This window comes from Cydia pomonella, chromosome 17 (genome assembly GCF_033807575.1).
Source record: "Cydia pomonella isolate Wapato2018A chromosome 17, ilCydPomo1, whole genome shotgun sequence".
NCBI classification, from domain to species: Eukaryota; Metazoa; Arthropoda; class Insecta; order Lepidoptera; family Tortricidae; genus Cydia; species Cydia pomonella.
Genome location: NC_084719.1, coordinates 2,352,310 through 2,374,116, shown reverse-complemented (window position 1 = coordinate 2,374,116; position 21,807 = coordinate 2,352,310). Strand labels below are relative to the sequence as shown.

The 21,807-nt window shown below is 39.0% G+C and overlaps 1 protein-coding gene across 3 annotated transcripts in view; it reads left to right on the top strand.

The window, feature by feature from the left end:
* Window positions 1-21,807, top strand: part of LOC133527191 (ankyrin repeat domain-containing protein 29-like) — a 96,103-nt gene that overhangs the window by 52,718 nt on the left and 21,578 nt on the right. For 2 of the 3 annotated variants that reach the window (XM_061864090.1, XM_061864088.1), the window contains exons 3-4: window positions 1,559-1,657; window positions 4,088-4,186. In XM_061864090.1, the coding sequence (XP_061720074.1) occupies window positions 1,559-1,657; window positions 4,088-4,186 (198 nt within the window). Of the gene's footprint in view, window positions 1-1,144; window positions 1,658-4,087; window positions 4,187-21,807 lie in introns of those variants that run through there. The other variant, XM_061864089.1, reaches the window with a different exon arrangement.

The window sequence follows — 21,807 nt, the reverse complement described above, 5'->3', positions numbered from 1 at the left end:
GTACGGGGAGGCCGAGCCTAAATTCTGTAGGGCACAAATTTGTGGGAATTTGTATTTGGAAGTACTGTACGTATTACATTAGTTCGATAAAGGTTTCTGATCTCTTCGTTATAATAAGTATAATAACTAACTACAAGTTGCCTTTGATATTAATCCTTAAACTCAGCTTCGCCTCCCATTCCCAAGAGAAGTTTTGATCATAGCTTGCCCTTTAAACCATAATGAGGTCGAATAAAGTTAAATGAAACCTTCTGAAATTTTAATAAGTTGCTCCCAGGCGAGTGATAAAAAGTGTTTAAATTTAATTCATAAACATTCATTTTATAAGGGCAAAGAAAAAATTTGACTGTCTCCATGTAACAAAGTCCTTAAGTACCTTGTCACGGTGACAATAAAGTTAACATGAAAGCCGCGAGGGACCTAATTTCTCTGACAGTACATACAAGTTTTTACAGTACATATGGGGCTACTTTATAGCACTAGTGCGAGAAGTAGCATATTACGTTACTGTGTCGAACATTTAAAGGGCCATATGTACTGTAAAACGTTGTACGATACATGTGCGAATAGGTAATTCGCAACTCGTGTCGATTTAAAACACTCCCTTCGGTCGTGTTTTAATTTATCGCCACTCGTTTCGAATTTCCTATTTTTCGCACTTGTATCGTAATGTACTATTATTGTTGTTACATATATATATAATATAGATGGTGTCACTTAGGCTTCTTTTTCACTAAGGCTGAGATGAGCGAAGATGAGAGGAGACTCGCGGGAACCAACCAATAGCAGGTTGTAATTCACATCTGTTCTCCGTTCTCCGCTCCGCTAGATTACAACCACAAGTAATGCTACTGGCTGATGGTTGAGTCCCATACCTCTCCTCTCATCTCCACATTAGTGGAAAAGCAGCCAGTTTCATTAGATCGAGGTTGGGGATTTGCACTTGTTACATATATTTTTAAAACTTAACGGAAAGGTGACTTATTTAGTTTTAAAAGTTTCTGAGTTAGGCCATAAGTCAACATGCGAATGGGGCAGAGCGTGAATTGTCCTCAACATGAGCTTATTATTGAATTCACAAACATCTTAATAAACCAACGTTCCAAAAATATATTTGCAGGACCTTATTAGCAGAGCCGTGTAAATATATTTTTAAAGATCTTGTGAACTCGATTGTGCAGCGTGATTGTTTCTAAGTAATTCAAAGTAAAGGCGGTTTTTCAACGTTGCACGGTCCTTATATTGAAAAATTATTTTACTTTCTTAATGGACGCTCTTCTTAGCGCTAGTGGTACAGTGTTGTAGCAGGGGAAAATGGTTGATGTCATTCTTTAAAACGCAGCAACGCAGTTTATTAACCTTTTGAACGCCAGGTCTATCGCACGCGGCGCGTAATCGTGAACCTTGTCGGTACGCATGAAGGTTGATATTGGGCTGTAGCCGCGCGCGTCATATGACGTCTTTGGCGGTCAAAAGGTTAAGGGAACTGGCAGTGACATCGTCCAATTCCCACTGCTGGCAGTCGTCAGCAAAATATCACTTAATAATTGATTCGCAGTACGGGCGCGCCCCGATCCACTGGGCGGCGAGTCGCGGCAACGTGGAGATCGTCAATTTGCTCATCGACGCCAAATGTGACATCGAAGCTGCCGACAAGGTGAGCGTGATCATTTAACGGTTATATTTGAATTTATTTCCTTGAGTACACGCGGAAATGGATCACTGATGCAATCAATTGATTGCCTAAAAAAACTGGGCAAGTGCGAGTTGGACACGCCCACCGAAGATTCCGTACTTTTTAGTATTTGTTGATATAGCGGCAATAGACGGACGGACAGCGGAGTCTTATTAATAGGTTTCCTTTTTACCCGTTGGATACGGAACCCTAAAAATTTCGTACATTATGTATAATCGACGTAAAATATACGTGTACAATTTTGCACCTTACTCCTTTCTAATAAGTCATAAATAAATATTATAGAGCAATTTTACGCAGCTCAACCTATGCCCACAGTGAGCTCGTAAGTTGTGGGTTGTGGGCACGAGACGACCATATAATTATAGTAGCAGAGAGAAATAAGAAGTAAGCATAGAGTGTTCACTCCACATAGTCCACATATTAAATATGTTCAAACGGATCACTCACGTATTTGAAGTCGAAAACGCTCGACATGTTTCACTCTGTACCGAGGAGTGGCGTCAGCAGCTTCACTTCTCAGTACGGAGTGAAACATATCGAGCGTTTTCGACTTAAAATACGTGAGTGCCAAGTTTTAACATAGTTATGTAATATGTCTGTGTCTCAAGGAAGTTTTGTTATTAAAATTGCTCACTCCATACATCACTTTTGCTACCAAAACGCTTATTTTCGTAGTCGACATCTAACTTTGAGTAGCAGAATTATCAGTACTGCTATTTGACAATAGATATTGCGACGAACGAAAAGTCTAATGCTCAACAATTTTCAGCTTATATTATAAACGGATAAACCGGAACTCTATTTTGAAAATTATAGAGACATCTAGTATCACGTAGCGGAACTGATAATTCCCCTATTCGATGCTAGATGTCGACTACGAAAATAATAAGCGTTTTGGTACCAAAACTGGCCGCGTAGCCAACGTTACAATCGTTAACGCTCCGTTGCGTACCGTAGTGATCTCTCTCTATCACTCTTCTATATTAGTGCGACTGTGACAGTTGTGTTTCGTTCGCCACGCAGCGTGAACGATAGGCACGTTGGCTACGCGGGCTGATGTGTATAGTGAGCACTCTATGCTTACTTCTTTTTTCTCTATGATGAAATAGATAATAGTAAATATCTTCATCATCTATATGTATTGTATAACTGTGTACTTATACTGAAATAAATGATATTCTATTCTATTCTATTCTATTCTATTCTATTCTATTCTATTCTATCATTGTTCTCAACTCTGATTGTCAAAAGTCGACTTTTGATTATCCAGTTTCACACAAAACATGTGATACTGTAGGAAAACGCCATTTATTTCATCTTTCAAACTCGGGGCACGGCTTTTTCATTGATATTTGGCACTTTTCGCAGGCTGACTTAGTAATTGTGCTTCAATTTAGCTGCCATGACTTTGATCGTCGCAATACTGCATAAAGAACCATAATTTATTATATAGGTACCTAATATGTACAATATGATAGACTTCTGCATGATAATACTCCATTTGGAATCTGATTGCGTCAAGATAATAACTATGCAAATTCAGAGCAATATCGAAACTCCGGAAATTCGGTGTTTGGCTTGTAAGACATGATCTAACTAAACACATAAACACAGTACATATAGGTACGGTCACGTCTGAAAATATCGATACGAAAAAAGTGCCAAATATAAATATACGTATACACGACATTATTGCCCGTATATTAAGGTAGTGTACACATGTTTTTTCGTATCGATATTTTCAGACGTGACTGTATGATCAAGTGTGTATGGTGACGTTCCGATGGCAACCGCACGTGCATTACAGCTGCGGCCTTACATTATTATTTGTTAATTTGCTTGATAAAATCAGTGACGTTCGCCGAGGAATTTATCGCCGTTGTGAATGTCGCGATTATGACGTTCAATCTGTCACCCATTTAACCAACAAAATTCAAAGGCAGCAACGCCGCAGCAGTAACGTCGCTAGTCACTACAGCAATGCAGTTGCAGTTGATAACCAAATGTCACCTTAAGGAAGACGTCCGTGTGTTCGTTACTGTCCACTGTTATATCTAAGCAATGTTTAGATGTGACAGAAGGGACGTGTCAACTATTGAATTGGACATTAGAATATCAAGCACAGGGACGCTCGCCTTCAATGGAGAAATTATATGCGGCTCCGAGATGACATTTTACGATTTGTTAGCACGTGAGATTGTAAATCGCGAGTGGCTCTTTGAACGCCACGTCTCGCCTATCGAGCGTGGCGCGTCTTCGTAAACCATGTCGGATTTCGCGCTCAAAGGTTCACCCTTCATGGTACAGGGCATTAAAGCCCTGATTGAAGCGATTATCAATCACAATTACATTCTCGTGAAAGCTTATTATCTATATTCGTCTCCACAGTTCGGCATGCGACCTCTCCTGATGGCGGCGTGGCACGGACACTTGGCGGCCGTGAAGACACTGGTCGACGCCGGCGCATGTCTGGCTGCTACGAACAAGGTAACCTCCTAATTTGTGATTTCACCCGAATTTTCACTGTTTCACAAAGCCACTGCTTGACCGCAGAATCATACAATCCAAGCTACTTACGCTCTCATTTTAAAATAACATTCTGAAATAACATGAAATTTTACATGAAGTTATAAAAAGAAAATAGAGCGAGTAGAAAGTTTGTAAGTAAAACGCATACGTCAAGAGCTCATTGCTTATACAATGTACGAGTATACTCGTATGTTACAGTCGAACCTCGAAGCTCTGCCGCTCTTTGGTTTCACTAGTCAATCCTCAGGGCTGACTTACAGCCCGATTCGAAGAATGAGATACGATAACGATAAGTTCTGGTTTAGATATTGTTTGTATGTCGTATAATTGACAGAAACAGCTCGATTCGGGCAACCAATGTCACTTTGACGTTAGAAATATCGTAGATAGATCTTATTGGGATCACAGCGGAATCGAACTAAACGTCAATTTTGTCATGTCGTTTAGTTATCGATTTAATAAAGATCCTTCCAAGATCTTAAACGTGTCTTAATCATTCTTCGAATCGGGCTGTTAGAGTCCTATTCAAACATACATGCATACATATAATCACGCCAATTTCCCGGAGGGGTAGATAGAGACCACGGATTTCCACTTGCTACGATCCTGACATTCCTCTTTCGCTTCCTTCACTGTCACAACATTCCTCATACACGCGCGCCGGTTTATAAATAAATGACGTTTTAGACCTTAAACTAAAGAATGTTTGTCAAACCTAGGAGAGACTAATTTGGTCAGGCAAACGTCGAATCTCAATTTCATGAAATCGGGGTTTGACCAGTCAAACTCAATTAAGTATTAGAATGTATCCGTTTAGATTAGTTAGTTTAGATTAGGTATAATAATACGACATTTTTATATTTTAATGTTTATTCTTTTAATATTGTCGTAATTGTAATTATAAATTCGTTCCCTAAGTCGACAGTACAGTACAGATCAACGTTAGACAGAGTCTGTCAGTCGCTTCTATCCTAGAATTAGACAAAGCCCGAAACAGATTATTTTACTGTCGCCGTTTAACTGAAAAGTTAGGAACTTCCAGGTTTTACTAAAAAAAAAACATACCAACCGAATTGATTGATTGATTGATTGATTGATAACTTTTGAAAGCGGTTAAATACTGAAGTCAAAGGCCAAAGTTGGAATTGTTTTGAGGGTTTGCCCGAAGACTTTGGTCAAAACCGGTGTGAAGTTAGCGGCCAAAAGTTGGCGGCCAAATATTGGCGTCACAGTCGGCCTCTAACATTTAGCGGCCAAAAGTTGGCGGCCAAATGTTGGCGCCAGTCGGCCGCCAACGTTTAGCGGCCAAATGTTGGCGCCAATCGGCCGCCAACATTTGGCCGCCAACTTCACACTAAGATTAACCTACCAAATTAAGAAGTCCGTATAAAATCTCACCATACATAACACAATAGGGTTGTTTCCATCTACAAATCTTAGGGCAGAATTGTATCCCAATAAATTCTTTTGGATTATAAGAACATGTTAAACTACTTTTAGGGGACCTGTAATGACCATATTTTTGTAAATATTGAATTTAAAATATCTTTTGGCACACGTCACGTGACCAAACTCGAAACGTCTTTGAAGATTCTGATGACGTCACAACTCTCGGATTGACACTGTTGACAGTTAGGTGATAAACAACAAATGACAAATGTCAGTTGACAGTTTGTATCTTCTACGTGTGTATGAAGTTATGTGTCAAACCGTAAACTGTGACGTCACACAATTTACAAAGAGCGTTTTGGGCGCGAAAGCATCTGTCAAAATATATTTTGTTAATTTAACATATTTAAACCCGTTTTTAGTATAAAAGTTGAATTTTAGGGCAACTTTTAGTTAATATAGAACGTAATACAAGCGTTTCAAAAAATTGGAAACAACCATATTGGTGGAACGTTAGGGCAGTGTCTCGTTATATAAGGGCATTTTGTCCAAACTGCCCTGCAGAATTGCAGCCGATTATTACAGATTTCATTTTTTCTACAAAACGTAAAACCTTTTAGAAATATTTCGGTTAGTGCTATATAGTCCACACTAAAAGAGATACAACTCTATGTACTAAAACCTGTTTTGGATAGTCTATTAGATGCTTAATGAAACGTATATAGTGCAACCCCAATCATCGATCCAGAAGTTAGGTGATAAAAAATAAAATATTTAATTATTCTCCACAAACCTTTTAGAAATAATTCGGCTGCTCCTATAACGTCCAGGGTACAGCTCTACTAAAAGCTGCTTTAAATACCCTATAAGATGCTCTATGACTCGTATATAGTATGACTCTACGACATATGAATGATGCAAGGGCAATAAATTTGAAACTTAGGCTTTCTATGAACATTTGCATTCATTGAAGTATTTTTGCACCTTAGACGGCAGGCGAGTAAACCACACCCACTGTATCGTACAGAACATAATACTATCTATTAAATAACACTATCTCTAGAGTGAAACTGGGCGACATAATAATGGTGCACGGGCATCAAATAAGAATCTGATACTTTCTATGAACATTAGCAATTGTTGAAGTTTTTCGGCATCTTCGACGGCAGGCGAGTAAACTACACCTACTGCATCGTACAGAGCATTATATCATCAATCAAATAACATTACTCGGCGGCTTATTAATGGTGCACGGGCATGAAATAAGAAACTGAGGCTTTCTATGAACATTTGCGATCATCGAAGTTTTTCGGCATCTTAGACGGCAGGCGAGTAAACGACACCCACTGCATCGTACAGAGCATTATATTTTCTATCAAATAACTTTATCTCTAGTGTGATACTCGGCGGCATATTAATGGTGCACGGGCATAAAAAAGAAACTTAGGCTTTCTATGAACTTCTGCATTCATTGAAGTTTTTCGGCTTCTTAGACGGCAGGCGAGTAAACTACACTCACTGAATCGTACAGAGCATTATATTATCTATCAAATAACATTATCTCACTCCCCCAGAAGTCACTCCCCCATCCTCTATGACTACGTAATCAACGACACAAAAATTAAAAAGAGTGACAGAAAATAAAGATTAAGTAAAATTCAAATCTGATATGAGGTTTCGGGATCATATCGCCGTTATTGGTAAGAATTGTTATTGGTAAGACTTTGGCTTTCTATGAACATTTGCATTCATTGAAGTTTTTTGGCATCTTAGACGGCAGGCGAGTAAACCGCACCTACTGCATCGTATAGAGCATTATATTTTCTATCAAATAACTTTATCTCTAGAGTGATACTTGGCGGCATATTAATGCTGCATGGGCATCAAAAGAGACTTTGGCTTTCTATGAACATTTGCATTCATTGAAGAATTTTTGCATCTTAGACGGCAGGCGAGTAAACTACACCGACTGCATCATACAGAGCAATATATCATCAATCAAATTACAGTACCTCTAGAGTGATACTCGGCGGCATATTAATGGTGCACGGGCATCAAAAGAGACTTTGGCTTTCTATGAACATTTGCATTCATTGAAGAAAATTTGCATCTTAGACGGCAGGCGAGTCAACCGCACCCACTGCATCGTACAGAGCATTAAATTATCGATCAAATAATTTTATTTCTAGAGTGATACTCGGCGGCATATTCATGATGCACGGGCATCAAAGAGACTTTGGCTTTCTATGAACATTTGCATTCATTGAAGAAAATTTGCATCTTAGACGGCAGGCGAGTCAACCGCACCCACTGCATCGTACAGAGCATTAAATTATCGATCAAATAATTTTATTTCTAGAGTGATACTCGGCGGCATATTCATGATGCACGGGCATCAAAGAGACTTTGGCTTTCTATGAACATTTGCATTCATTGAAGATTTTTTGTATCTTAGACGGCAGGCGAGTAAACTACACCCACTGAATCCTACAGAGCATTATATTTTCTATCAAATAACTATATTTCTAGAGTGATACTCGGCGGCATATTCATGGTGCAAGTGCACAAATAAGAAACTTAGGCTTTCTATGAACATTTACATTCATTGAAGTTTTTCGGCATCTTAGACGGCAGGCGAGTAAACTACACCCACTGCATCGTACAGAGCGTTATATCATCAATCAAATAACAGTTACTCTAGAGTGATACTCAGCGGCATATTAATGGTGCACGAGCATCAAAAGAGACTTTGGCTTTCTATGAACATTTGCATTCATTGAAGAAAATTTGCATCTTAGACGGCAGGCGAGTAAACCGCACCCACTGTATCGTACAGAGCATTAAATTATCGATCAAATAATTTTATTTCTAGAGTGATACTCGGCGGCATATTCATGATGCACGGGCATCAGAGAGACTTTGGCTTTCTATGAACATTTGCATTCATTGAAGAATTTTTGCATCTTAGACGGCAGGCGAGTAAACTACACCCATTCTATCGTACAGAACATTATACTATGTATCAAATAGCACTATATCTAGAGTGATATTCGGCGGCATATTAATGGTGCAAGTGCACAAATAAGAAACTTAGGCGTTCTATGAACATTTGCATTCATTGAAGTTTTTCGGCATCTGAGACGGCAGGCGAGTAAACCGCACCTACTGCATCGTACAGAGCATTATATTTTCTATCAAATAACTTTATCTCTAGAGTGATACTCGGCGGCATATTAATGGTGCACGGGCATCTAAAGAGACTTTGGCTTCCTATGAACATTTGAATTAATTAAAGAAAATTTGCATCTTAGACGGCAGGCGAGTAAACCGCACCTACTGCATCGTACAGAGCATTATATTTTCTATCAAATAACTTTATCTCTAGAGTGATACTCGGCGGCATATTAATGCTGCATGGGCATCAAAAGAGACTTTGGCTTTCTATGAACATTTGCATTCATTGAAGAATTTTTGCATCTTAGACGGCAGGCGAGTAAACTACACCGACTGCATCATACAGAGCAATATATCATCAATCAAATTACAGTACCTCTAGAGTGATACTCGGCGGCATATTAATGGTGCACGGGCATCAAAAGAGACTTTGGCTTTCTATGAACATTTGCATTCATTGAAGAAAATTTGCATCTTAGACGGCAGGCGAGTCAACCGCACCCACTGCATCGTACAGAGCATTAAATTATCGATCAAATAATTTTATTTCTAGAGTGATACTCGGCGGCATATTCATGATGCACGGGCATCAAAGAGACTTTGGCTTTCTATGAACATTTGCATTCATTGAAGAATTTTTGCACCTTAGACGGCAGGCGAGTAAACTACACCCACTCTATCGTACAAAACATTATACTATGTATCAAATAACACTATATCTAGAGTGATACTCGGCGGCATATTAATGGTGCAAGTGCACAAATAAGAAACTTAGGCGTTCTATGAACATTTGCATTCATTGAAGTTTTTCGGCATCTGAGACGGCAGGCGAGTAAACCGCACTTACTGCATCGTACAGAGCATTATATTTTCTATCAAATAACTTTATCTCTAGAGTGATACTCGGCGGCATATTAATGGTGCACGGGCATCTAAAGAGACTTTGGTTTTCTATGAACATTTGCATTAATTGAAGAAAATTTGCAACTTAGACGGCAGGCGAGTAAACCGCACCCACTGCATCGTACAGAGCATTAAATTATCGATCAAATAATTTTATTTCTAGAGTGATACTCGGCGGCATATTCATGATGCACGGGCATCAAAGAGACTTTGGCTTTCTATGAATTTTTGCATCTTAGACGGCAGGCGAGTAAACTACACCCACTCTATCGTACAGAACATTATACTATGTATCAAATAGCACTATATCTAGAGTGATACTCGGCGGCATATTAATGGTGCAAGTGCACAAATAAGAAACTTAGGTTTTCTATGAACATTTGCATTCATTGAAGTTTTTCGGCATCTTAGACGGCAGGCGAGTAAACCGCACCTACTGCATCGTACAGAGCATTATATTTTCTATCAAATAACTTTATCTCTAGAGTGATACTCGGCGGCATATTAATGGTGCAAGTGCACAAATAAGAAACTTAGGCTTTCTATGAACATTTGCATTCATTGAAGTTTTTCGGCATCTTAGACGGCAGGCGAGTAAACTACACCCACTGCATCGTACAGAGCGTTATATCATCAATCAAATAACAGTACCTCTAGAGTGATACTCGGCGGCATATTAATGGTGCACGGGCATCAAAAGAGACTTTGGCGTTCTATGAACATTTGCATTCATTGAAGTTTTTCGGCATCTTAGACGGCAGGCGAGTAAACCGCACCTACTGCATCGTACAGAGCATTATATTTTCAATCAAATAACTTTATCTCTAGAGTGATACTCGGCGGCATATTAATGGTGCACGGGCATAAAAAGGAAACTTAGGCTTTCTATGAACATTTCCATTCATTGAACTTTTTCGGCATCTTAGACGGCAGGCGAGTAAACTACACCCACTGAATCCTACAGAGCATTATATTTTCTATCAAATAACTGTATTTCTAAAGTGCAACTCGGCGGCATATTAATGCTGCCTGGGCATCAAAAGAGACTTTGGCTTTCTATGAACATTTGCATTCATTGAAGAATTTTTGCATCTTAGACGGCAGGCGAGTAAACTACACCCACTCTATCGTACAGAACATTATACTATGTATCAAATAGCATTATATCTAGAGTGATACTCGGCGGCATATTAATGGTGCAAGTGCACAAATAAGAAACTTAGGTTTTCTATGAACATTTGCATTCATTGAAGTTTTTCGGCACCTTAGACGGCAGGCGAGTAAACTACACCCACTCTATCGTACAGAGCGTTATATCATCAATCAAATAACAGTACCTCTAGAGTGATACTCGGCGGCATATTAATGCTGCATGGGCATCAAAAGAGACTTTGGCTTTCTATGAACATTTGCATTCATTGAAGAATTTTTGCATCTTAGACGGCAGGCGAGTAAACTACACCCAATGAATCCTACAGAGCATTATATTTTCTATCAAATAACTGTATTTCTAGAGTGATACTCGGCGGCATATTAATGCTGCATGGGCATCAAAAGACACTTTGGCTTTCTATGAACATTTGCATTCATTGAAGAATTTTTGCATCTTAGACGGCAGGCGAGTAAACTACACCCACTCTATCGTACAGAACATTATACTATGTATCAAATAGCACTATATCTAGAGTGATACTCGGCGGCATATTAATGCTGCATGGGCATCAAAAGAGACTTTGGCTTTCTATGAACATTTGCATTCATTGAAGAATTTTTGTATCTTAGACGGCAGGCGAGTAAACTACACCCACTCTATCGTACAGAACATTATACTATGTATCAAATAGCACTATATCTAGAGTGATACTCGGCGGCATATTAATGGTGCAAGTAAGTGCACAAATAAGAAACTTAGGTTTTCTATGAACATTTGCATTCATTGAAGTTTTTCGGCATCTTAGACGGCAGGCGAGTAAACCGCACCTACTGCATCGTACAGAGCATTATATTTTCTATCAAATAACTTTATCTCTAGAGTGATACTCGGCGGCATATTAATGGTACAAGTGCACAAATAAGAAACTTAGGCTTTCTATGAACATTTGCATTCATTGAAGTTTTTCGGCATCTTAGACGGCAGGCGAGTAAACTACACCCACTGCATCGTACAGAGCGTTATATCATCAATCAAATAACAGTACCTCTAGAGTGATACTCGGCGGCATATTAATGGTGCACGGGCATCAAAAGAGACTTTGGCGTTCTATGAACATTTGCATTCATTGAAGTTTTTCGGCATCTTAGACGGCAGGCGAGTAAACCGCACCTACTGCATCGTACAGAGCATTATATTTTCAATCAAATAACTTTATCTCTAGAGTGATACTCGGCGGCATATTAATGGTGCACGGGCATAAAAAGGAAACTTAGGCTTTCTATGAACATTTCCATTCATTGAACTTTTTCGGCATCTTAGACGGCAGGCGAGTAAACTACACCCACTGAATCCTACAGAGCATTATATTTTCTATCAAATAACTGTATTTCTAAAGTGATACTCGGCGGCATATTAATGCTGCCTGGGCATCAAAAGAGACTTTGGCTTTCTATGAACATTTGCATTCATTGAAGAATTTTTGCATCTTAGACGGCAGGCGAGTAAACTACACCCACTCTATCGTACAGAACATTATACTATGTATCAAATAGCACTATATCTAGAGTGATACTCGGCGGCATATTAATGGTGCAAGTGCACAAATAAGAAACTTAGGCTTTCTATGAACGTTTACATTCATTGAAGTTTTTCGGCATCTTAGACGGCAGGCGAGTAAACTACACCCACTCTATCGTACAGAACATTATACTATGTATCAAATAGCATTATATCTAGAGTGATACTCGGCGGCATATTAATGGTGCAAGTGCACAAATAAGAAACTTAGGTTTTCTATGAACATTTGCATTCATTGAAGTTTTTCGGCATCTTAGACGGCAGGCGAGTAAACTACACCCACTCTATCGTACAGAGCGTTATATCATCAATCAAATAACAGTACCTCTAGAGTGATACTCGGCGGCATATTAATGCTGCATGGGCATCAAAAGAGACTTTGGCTTTCTATGAACATTTGCATTCATTGAAGAATTTTTGCATCTTAGACGGCAGGCGAGTAAACTACACCCAATGAATCCTACAGAGCATTATATTTTCTATCAAATAACTGTATTTCTAGAGTGATACTCGGCGGCATATTAATGCTGCATGGGCATCAAAAGACACTTTGGCTTTCTATGAACATTTGCATTCATTGAAGAATTTTTGCATCTTAGACGGCAGGCGAGTAAACTACACCCACTGAATCCTACAGAGCATTATATTTTCTATCAAATAACTATATTTCTAGAGTGATACTCGGCGGCATATTAATGCTGCATGGGCATCAAAAGAGACTTTGGCTTTCTATGAACATTTGCATTCATTGAAGAATTTTTTTATCTTAGACGGCAGGCGAGTAAACTACACCCACTCTATCGTACAGAACATTATACTATGTATCAAATAGCACTATATCTAGAGTGATACTCGGCGGCATATTAATGGTGCAAGTAAGTGCACAAATAAGAAACTTAGGTTTTCTATGAACATTTGCATTCATTGAAGTTTTTCGGCATCTTAGACGGCAGGCGAGTAAACCGCACCTACTGCATCGTATAGAGCATTATATTTTCTATCAAATAACTTTATCTCTAGAGTGATACTCGGCGGCATATTAATGGTACAAGTGCACAAATAAGAAACTTAGGCTTTCTATGAACATTTGCATTCATTGACGTTTTTCGGCATCTTAGACGGCAGGCGAGTAAACTACACCCACTGCATCGTACAGAGCGTTATATCATCAATCAAATAACAGTACCTCTAGAGTGATACTCGGCGGCATATTAATGGTGCACGGGCATCAAAAGAGACTTTGGCGTTCTATGAACATTTGCATTCATTGAAGTTTTTCGGCATCTTAGACGGCAGGCGAGTAAACTACACCCACTCTATCGTACAGAACATTATACTATGTATCAAATAGCACTATATCTAGAGTGATACTCGGCGGCATATTAATGGTGCAAGTGCACAAATAAGAAACTTAGGCTTTCTATGAACGTTTACATTCATTGAAGTTTTTCGGCATCTTAGACGGCAGGCGAGTAAACTACACCCACTCTATCGTACAGAACATTATACTATGTATCAAATAGCATTATATCTAGAGTGATACTCGGCGGCATATTAATGGTGCAAGTGCACAAATAAGAAACTTAGGTTTTCTATGAACATTTGCATTCATTGAAGTTTTTCGGCATCTTAGACGGCAGGCGAGTAAACTACACCCACTCTATCGTACAGAGCGTTATATCATCAATCAAATAACAGTACCTCTAGAGTGATACTCGGCGGCATATTAATGCTGCATGGGCATCAAAAGAGACTTTGGCTTTCTATGAACATTTGCATTCATTGAAGAATTTTTGCATCTTAGACGGCAGGCGAGTAAACTACACCCAATGAATCCTACAGAGCATTATATTTTCTATCAAATAACTGTATTTCTAGAGTGATACTCGGCGGCATATTAATGCTGCATGGGCATCAAAAGACACTTTGGCTTTCTATGAACATTTGCATTCATTGAAGAATTTTTGCATCTTAGACGGCAGGCGAGTAAACTACACCCACTGAATCCTACAGAGCATTATATTTTCTATCAAATAACTATATTTCTAGAGTGATACTCGGCGGCATATTAATGCTGCATGGGCATCAAAAGAGACTTTGGCTTTCTATGAACATTTGCATTCATTGAAGAATTTTTTTATCTTAGACGGCAGGCGAGTAAACTACACCCACTCTATCGTACAGAACATTATACTATGTATCAAATAGCACTATATCTAGAGTGATACTCGGCGGCATATTAATGGTGCAAGTAAGTGCACAAATAAGAAACTTAGGTTTTCTATGAACATTTGCATTCATTGAAGTTTTTCGGCATCTTAGACGGCAGGCGAGTAAACCGCACCTACTGCATCGTATAGAGCATTATATTTTCTATCAAATAACTTTATCTCTAGAGTGATACTCGTCGGCATATTAATGGTACAAGTGCACAAATAAGAAACTTAGGCTTTCTATGAACATTTGCATTCATTGACGTTTTTCGGCATCTTAGACGGCAGGCGAGTAAACTACACCCACTGCATCGTACAGAGCGTTATATCATCAATCAAATAACAGTACCTCTAGAGTGATACTCGGCGGCATATTAATGGTGCACGGGCATCAAAAGAGACTTTGGCGTTCTATGAACATTTGCATTCATTGAAGTTTTTCGGCATCTTAGACGGCAGGCGAGTAAACCGCACCTACTGCATCGTACAGAGCATTATATTTTCAATCAAATAACTTTATCTCTAGAGTGATACTCGGCGGCATATTAATGGTGCACGGGCATAAAAAGAAAACTTAGGCTTTCTATGAACATTTCCATTCATTGAACTTTTTCGGCATCTTAGACGGCAGGCGAGTAAACTACACCCACTGAATCCTACAGAGCATTATATTTTCTATCAAATAACTGTATTTCTAAAGTGATACTCGGCGGCATATTAATGCTGCCTGGGCATCAAAAGAGACTTTGGCTTTCTATGAACATTTGCATTCATTGAAGAATTTTTGCATCTTAGACGGCAGGCGAGTAAACTACACCCACTCTATCGTACAGAACATTTTACTATGTACCAAATAGCACTATATCTAGAGTGATACTCGGCGGCATATTAATGGTGCAAGTGCACAAATAAGAAACTTAGGCTTTCTATGAACATTTACATTCATTGAAGTTTTTCGGCATCTTAGACGGCAGGCGAGTAAACACTGCATCGTACAGAGCATTAAATTATCGATCAAATAATTTTATTTCTAGAGTGATACTCGGCGGCATATTCATGATGCACGGGCATCAGAGAGACTTTGGCTTTCTATGAACATTTGCATTCATTGAAGAATTTTTGCATCTTAGACGGCAGGCGAGTAAACTACACCCACTCTATCGTACAGAACATTATACTATGTATCAAATAGCACTATATCTAGAGTGATACTCGGCGGCAAATTAATGGTGCAAGTGCACAAATAAGAAACTTAGGCTTTCTGTGAACATTTGCATTCATTGAAGTTTTTCGGCATCTTAGACGGCAAGCGAGTAAACCGCACCTACTGCATCGTACAGAGCATTATATTTTCTATCAAATAACTTTATCTCTAGAGTGATACTCGGCGGCATATTAATGCTGCATGGGCATCAAAAGAGACTTTGCCTTTCTATGAACATTTGCATTCATTGAAGAATTTTTGCATCTTAGACGGCAGGCGAGTAAACTACACCCACTGAATCCTACAGAGCATTATATTTTGTATCAAATAACTGTATTTCTAGAGTGATACTCGGCGGCATATTAATGCTGCATGGGCATCAAAAGAGACTTTGGCTTTCTATGAACATTTGCATTCATTGAAGAATTTTTGCATCTTAGACGGCAGGCGAGTAAACTACACCCACTCTATCGTACAGAACATTATACTATGTATCAAATAGCATTATATCTAGAGTGATACTCGGCGGCATATTAATGGTGCCAGTGCACAAATAAGAAACTTAGGTTTTCTATGAACATTTGCATTCATTGAAGTTTTTCGGCATCTTAGACGGCAGGCGAGTAAACTACACCCACTCTATCGTACAGAACATTATACTATGTATCAAATAGCACTATATCTAGAGTGATACTCGGCGGCAAATTAATGGTGCAAGTGCACAAATAAGAAACTTATGCTTTCTATGAACATTTGCATTCATTGAAGTTTTTCGGCATCTTAGACGGCAGGCGAGTAAACCGCACCTACTGCATCGTACAGAGCATTATATTTCCAATCAAATAACTTTATCTCTAGAGTGATACTCGGCGGCATATTAATGGTGCACGGGCATAAAAAGGAAACTTAGGCTTTCTATGAACATTTCCATTCATTGAAGTTTTTCGGCATCTTAGACGGCAGGCGAGTAAACTACACCCACTGCATCGTACAGAGCATTATATTTTCAATCAAATAACTTTATCTCTAGAGTGATACTCGGCGGCATATTAATGCTGCATGGGCATCAAAAGAGACTTTGGCTTTCTATGAACATTTGCATTCATTGAAGAATTTTTGCATCTTAGACGGCAGGCGAGTAAACTACACGCACTCTATCGTACAGAACATTATACTATGTATCAAATAGCACTATATCTAGAGTGATACTCGGCGGCATATTAATGGTGCAAGTGCACAAATAAGAAACTTAGGCTTTCTATGAACATTTACATTCATTGAAGTTTTTCGGCATCTTAGACGGCAGGCGAGTAAACTACACCCACTGCATCGTACAGAGCATTAAATTATCGATCAAATAATTTTATTTCTAGAGTGATACTCAGCGGCATATTCATGATGCACGGGCATCAGAGAGACTTTGGCTTTCTATGAACATTTGCATTCATTGAAGAATTTTTGCATCTTAGACGGCAGGCGAGTAAACTACACCCACTCTATCGTACAGAACATTATACTATGTATCAAATAGCACTATATCTAGAGTGATACTCGGCGGCATATTAATGGTGCAAGTAAGTGCACAAATAAGAAACTTAGGTTTTCTATGAACATTTGCATTCATTGAAGTTTTTCGGCATCTTAGACGGCAGGCGAGTAAACCGCACCTACTGCATCGTACAGAGCATTATATTTTCTATCAAATAACTTTATCTCTAGAGTGATACTCGGCGGCATATTAATGGTACAAGTGCACAAATAAGAAACTTAGGCTTTCTATGAACATTTGCATTCATTGACGTTTTTCGGCATCTTAGACGGCAGGCGAGTAAACTACACCCACTGCATCGTACAGAGCGTTATATCATCAATCAAATAACAGTACCTCTAGAGTGATACTCGGCGGCATATTAATGGTGCACGGGCATCAAAAGAGACTTTGGCGTTCTATGAACATTTGCATTCATTGAAGTTTTTCGGCATCTTAGACGGCAGGCGAGTAAACCGCACCTACTGCATCGTACAGAGCATTATATTTTCAATCAAATAACTTTATCTCTAGAGTGATACTCGGCGGCATATTAATGGTGCACGGGCATAAAAAGAAAACTTAGGCTTTCTATGAACATTTCCATTCATTGAACTTTTTCGGCATCTTAGACGTCAGGCGAGTAAACTACACCCACTGAATCCTACAGAGCATTATATTTTCTATCAAATAACTGTATTTCTAAAGTGATACTCGGCGGCATATTAATGCTGCCTGGGCATCAAAAGAGACTTTGGCTTTCTATGAACATTTGCATTCATTGAAGAATTTTTGCATCTTAGACGGCAGGCGAGTAAACTACACCCACTCTATCGTACAGAACATTATACTATGTATCAAATAGCACTATATCTAGAGTGATACTCGGCGGCAAATTAATGGTGCAAGTGCACAAATAAGAAACTTAGGCTTTCTGTGAACATTTGCATTCATTGAAGTTTTTCGGCATCTTAGACGGCAAGCGAGTAAACCGCACCTACTGCATCGTACAGAGCATTATATTTTCTATCAAATAACTTTATCTCTAGAGTGATACTCGGCGGCATATTAATGCTGCATGGGCATCAAAAGAGACTTTGCCTTTCTATGAACATTTGCATTCATTGAAGAATTTTTGCATCTTAGACGGCAGGCGAGTAAACTACACCCACTGAATCCTACAGAGCATTATATTTTGTATCAAATAACTGTATTTCTAGAGTGATACTCGGCGGCATATTAATGCTGCATGGGCATCAAAAGAGACTTTGGCTTTCTATGAACATTTGTATTCATTGAAGAATTTTTGCATCTTAGACGGCAGGCGAGTAAACTACACCCACTCTATCGTACAGAACATTATACTATGTATCAAATAGCATTATATCTAGAGTGATACTCGGCGGCATATTAATGGTGCAAGTGCACAAATAAGAAACTTAGGTTTTCTATGAACATTTGCATTCATTGAAGTTTTTCGGCATCTTAGACGGCAGGCGAGTAAACTACACCCACTCTATCGTACAGAACATTATACTATGTATCAAATAGCACTATATCTAGAGTGATACTCGGCGGCAAATTAATGGTGCAAGTGCACAAATAAGAAACTTAGGCTTTCTATGAACATTTGCATTCATTGAAGTTTTTCGGCATCTTAGACGGCAGGCGAGTAAACCGCACCTACTGCATCGTACAGAGCATTATATTTCCAATCAAATAACTTTATCTCTAGAGTGATACTCGGCGGCATATTAATGGTGCACGGGCATAAAAAGGAAACTTAGGCTTTCTATGAACATTTCCATTCATTGAAGTTTTTCGGCATCTTAGACGGCAGGCGAGTAAACTACACCCACTGCATCGTACAGAGCATTATATTTTCAATCAAATAACTTTATCTCTAGAGTGATACTCGGCGGCATATTAATGCTGCATGGGCATCAAAAGAGACTTTGGCTTTCTATGAACATTTGCATTCATTGAAGAATTTTTGCATCTTAGACGGCAGGCGAGTAAACTACACGCACTCTATCGTACAGAACATTATACTATGTATCAAATAGCACTATATCTAGAGTGATACTCGGCGGCATATTAATGGTGCAAGTGCACAAATAAGAAACTTAGGCTTTCTATGAACATTTACATTCATTGAAGTTTTTCGGCATCTTAGACGGCAGGCGAGTAAACTACACCCACTGCATCGTACAGAGCATTAAATTATCGATCAAATAATTTTATTTCTAGAGTGATACTCAGCGGCATATTCATGATGCACGGGCATCAGAGAGACTTTGGCTTTCTATGAACATTTGCATTCATTGAAGAATTTTTGCATCTTAGACGGCAGGCGAGTAAACTACACCCACTCTATCGTACAGAACATTATACTATGTATCAAATAGCACTATATCTAGAGTGATACTCGGCGGCATATTAATGGTGCAAGTGCACAAATAAGAAACTTAGGCTTTCTACGAACATTTGCATTCATTGAAGTTTTTCGGCATCTTAGACGGCAAGCGAGTAAACCGCACCTACTGCATCGTACAGAGCATTATATTTTCTATCAAATAACTTTATCTCTAGATTGATACTCGGCGGCATATTAATGCTGCATGGGCATCAAAAGAGACTTTGGCTTTCTATGGACATTTGCATTCATTGAAGAATTTTTGCATCTTAGACGGCAGGCGAGTAAACTACACCCACTGAATCCTACAGAGCATTATATTTTCTATCAAATAACTATATTTCTAGAGTGATACTCGGCGGCATATTAATGCTGCATGGGCATCAAAAGAGACTTTGGCTTTCTATGAACATTTGCATTCATTGAAGAATTTTTGCATCTTAGACGGCAGGCGAGTATACTACACCCACTCTATCGTACAGAACATTATACTATGTATCAAATAACACTATATCTAGAGTGATACTCGGCGGCATATTAATGGTGCACGGGCATAAAAAAGAAACTTAGGCTTTCTATGAACATTTCCATTCATTGAAGTTTTTCGGCATCTTAGACGGCAGGCGAGTAAACCGCACCTACTGCATCGTACAGAGCATTATATTTTTAATCAAATAACTTTATCTCTAGAGTGATACTCGGCGGCATATTAATGGTGCACGGGCATAAAAAGGAAACTTAGGCTTTCTATGAACATTTCCATTCATTGAAGTTTTTCGGCATCTTAGACGGCAGGCGAGTTAACCGCACCTACTGCATCGTACAGAGCATTATATTTTCAATCAAATAACTTTATCTCTAGAGTGATACTCGGCGGCATATTAATGCTTCATGGGCATCAAAAGAGACTTTGGCTTTCTATGAACATTTGCATTCATTGAAGTTTTTCGGCATCTTAGACGGCAGGCGAGTAAACTACACCCACTGAATCCTACAGAGCATTATATTTTCTGTCAAATAACTGTATTTCTAGAGTGATACTCGGCGGCATATTAATGCTGCATGGGCATCAAAAGAGACTTTGGCTTTCTATGAACATTTGCATTCATTGAAGAATTTTTGCATCTTAGACGGCAGGCGAGTAAACTACACCCACTCTATCGTACAGAACATTATACTATGTATCAAATAGCACTATATCTAGAGTGAATCTCGGCGGCATATTAATGGTGCAAGTGCACAAATAAGAAACTTAGGCTTTCTATGAACATTTACATTCATTGAAGTTTTTCGGCATCTTAGACGGCAGGCGAGTAAACTACACCCACTGCATCGTACAGAGCATTAAATTATCGATCAAATAATTTTATTTCTAGAGTGATACTCGGCGGCATATTCATGATGCACGGGCATAGAGAGACTTTGGCTTTCTATGAACATTTGCATTCATTGAAGAATTTTTGCATCTTAGACGGCAGGCGAGTAAACTACACCCACTCTATCGTACAGAACATTATACTATGTATCAAATAGCACTATATCTAGAGTGATACTCGGCGGCATATTAATGGTGCAAGTGCTCAAATAAGAAACTTAGGCTTTCTATGAACATTGGCATTCATTGAAGTTTTTCGGCATCTTAGACGGCAGGCGAGTAAACTACACCCACTGCATCGTACAGAGCGTTTTATCATCAATCAAATAACAGTACCTCTAGAGTGATACTCGGCGGCATATTAATGGTGCACGGGCATCAAAAGAGACTTTGGCGTTCTATGAACATTTGCATTCATTGAAGTTTTTCGGCATCTTAGACGGCAAGCGAGTAAACCGCACCTACTGCATCGTACAGAGCATTATATTTTCTATCAAATAACTTTATCTCTAGAGTGATACTCGGCGGCATATTAATGCTGCATGGGCATCAGAAGAGACTTTGGCTTTCTTTGAACAGTTGCATTCATTGAAGAATTTTTGCATCTTAGACGGCAGGCGAGTAAACTACACCCACTGAATCCTAC